Source organism: Cryptomeria japonica, chromosome 11, assembly GCF_030272615.1.
Source record: "Cryptomeria japonica chromosome 11, Sugi_1.0, whole genome shotgun sequence".
Lineage (NCBI taxonomy): Eukaryota > Viridiplantae > Streptophyta > Pinopsida > Cupressales > Cupressaceae > Cryptomeria > Cryptomeria japonica.
Genome location: NC_081415.1, coordinates 109,000,300 through 109,002,920, shown reverse-complemented (window position 1 = coordinate 109,002,920; position 2,621 = coordinate 109,000,300). Strand labels below are relative to the sequence as shown.

At 32.3% G+C, this 2,621-nt stretch overlaps 1 protein-coding gene across 1 annotated transcript; it reads right to left on the bottom strand.

Annotated features, from left to right (window-relative positions):
* Nucleotides 1–210: 210 nt before the first annotated feature.
* Nucleotides 211–1,366, bottom strand: LOC131037599 (uncharacterized). Its single transcript, XM_057969780.2, has one exon. The coding sequence runs from the start codon at nucleotides 1,169–1,171 to the stop codon at nucleotides 584–586; it is 588 nt and encodes a 195-aa protein (XP_057825763.2). The 5' UTR covers nucleotides 1,172–1,366; the 3' UTR covers nucleotides 211–583.
* Between the last annotated feature and the right edge of the window lie 1,255 nt (nucleotides 1,367–2,621).

The window sequence follows — 2,621 nt, the reverse complement described above, 5'->3', positions numbered from 1 at the left end:
TTTAGAGTTTATTGTCTGTGTGCCTGCAACTTTTTTATATACAAATGAAGAGCTCTTATTAAGAATCTTCACTGTATGCTACCAAAATTTCTGCAACACAATGGCAAAACAGTTACTAAAATTTACAAATGGAAGAAACCATGTGCAGATCAAATATTGATAAAAAAATCCTTACATTTCTGCAATAACAGGAGAGAACTGTCCTTCAAATACCCATTAAAGCTTCTTTGTCCATGTACAGTTAAATTCTATGTAATCTTTCAGATTTATCTGTACACATAAAACACTGCAATATGAAATGCTTTTACTTTAAACATTTCTTTACAATCAGCCAATTGTTGGCAAATTTCACAACCCAAGTACTTCATCATCTATCTACAAATTCATTAAACTCGTGCAGCTGTTATCAGAAACATGTACAATAACATTATGGACTGTGGAAATCATGTCTACAACTTTATTAGTTTCAAAACACTTTAAACTCACGCAGCTGTTATAAAAAATATGCCCAATAATGATATGGACTGCGGAAATCATATGTCTACAACTTTATTAGTTTCAAGGCACTTTTGCCCCTAACATGTTACAACAACACAGTACTTTGCAATGTAAGCTCTGTATCAATCTCAGTCATGATATCTGCAAAACAATAATTATCATCACCATAATAAGGCTGACTGTAATACTCCCCAGAACCCATTTCCCACATATCTAAATCCCCAACCTCTGTATTAAAACCTAAGGTACTATTAGCAGAAGCCAAAAAACTCTCTCCTAAAACTCCAATATAATTACCATTACTGTTAGTATTATCAGTAGGTATGCCAAGCTCCTCATCAGAGGCCCCTAGCAGATAACCCAACTCATCAGAAACATAACCATTAAGACCAACACCATTTTTTTCATGGCATCTACATTTTAACTCACAGTCCAATTGACTTGAAAGCCTAGAACTGCTACTACTCATGGAAAAAGCTGAATCACTCTGAACACAACAATTAGCACAAGAATAAGAAGAACAATAAGAAGAAGAAGATGATAATGTTGATAATGGATGATCAACTGAGATTTCTTCCTCCAGTCTCTCCATCAGAACTGCTACTTCTTCATTCATTTCTTGATGGGCTTCTTGGGCTTCTTCTTCTCTAAGTATTAAATCCCAAAACTCCATTGTTTTTGCCTATGGACCTCTGATAGACTTGATTAAATGTGTGTGTATATATATATATATGTTTATATATATATTTTTCCTTTTAACATTAGACAAAACTGCAGTGATCTGTGATCTGCCTTCTGCACTATAAATATAGAAATTGTGTATCCATCACTGATGTATGACAGGCAGACAGATTTGGTCTTGGGTGGAGAGACTTTTATCTTCTTGTGTTTCTGAGGTGGAAAGTGGACAAGGAGGTGTTATTATAGATGTTGAGATGTGTGATTTTTTGGCTTTAGAGGGGCCATGATTCTGATGCCTGTCCACTCATGGATTTGTGCCTTCCGTGCTTTGTAATGTATTTGTCTTGAGAAAGTGACTGACAAAACTTTGGCCTAACAATGCCTATCAACCTTCTCCCACCAGTTTTGTTTAAAACTAAAGGTAAATCATACAAATTCATTCATTATTTGATAGGAAATTATATTTGAGTTGGATAAAGAGTCATGGGCAATTGTAGTTTTGCATACAAATTCATCATTTCCATAGAAAAATATGCTTCAGTTGGAAAAAGAGTCATGGGCAAGTGTAGTTTTGGCTCTATTTAAAGACATTTGAAGTCAATATATATGTATTTATGTCAGAATGTTAGTGGCCCACTAGTTAAGGGAGTTGGGCTTCATCTTTATTCTATGCTTTGTGGGGAGGCTAAGAAGATCTATGGAAATACTTCTTTATTGCAATGGATTAATAAGGTAAAGTCTCTTGAGTCCTTGACTATTTAGTATAGTCAATTTTATATATAAATATTTATATTTAAGTAATTTTTAAATAAATGTGTAATATGTAGGTAAAGGGAGGAGTTTATTTGATATTTTATGTCTTCAGCAAAGTTGAATACTTTATGAAGAATTTATTAACATATGGGTTTTTGTTGAAAAGAAAGGCTTAAAGTTTTTAAGAAATGATTAAAGTTTTAAGGAATAAGAGTAGTATAGTGTCGTGATTAAATTTTAGTGGAATTGATACCCCACAATGCTAAAATTAAGATGAATGATCTAAGATGCACATCCTCTTAAACTAATAAATTAATAAAGTCAAAAAATGTGTAATAGATAAGCAAAGGGAGGAGTTTATTTAATATTTGAGATGTATGATCTTAGATGCACATCCTCTCAAACTGAAAAATTAAAGAAGTCAAAAAATGTGTAATAGATAAGCAAAGGGAGGAGTTTATTTAATATTTGAGACATCTTCAGTGAAGTTGAATAGTATATAGAGAATTTATTAATGTATACGTTTTGTTGAAAAGAGAAGCTTAAAGTTTTAAAGGAGAAAGAGTAGAATTGTGTCATGATTATTTTAGTGGAATTGATACCCCACGATGCTTAAATTAAGACAAAATATCTAAGATATACATCCTCTCAAAGTAATAAATTAAAGAAGTCAAAAAATGTGTAATAGA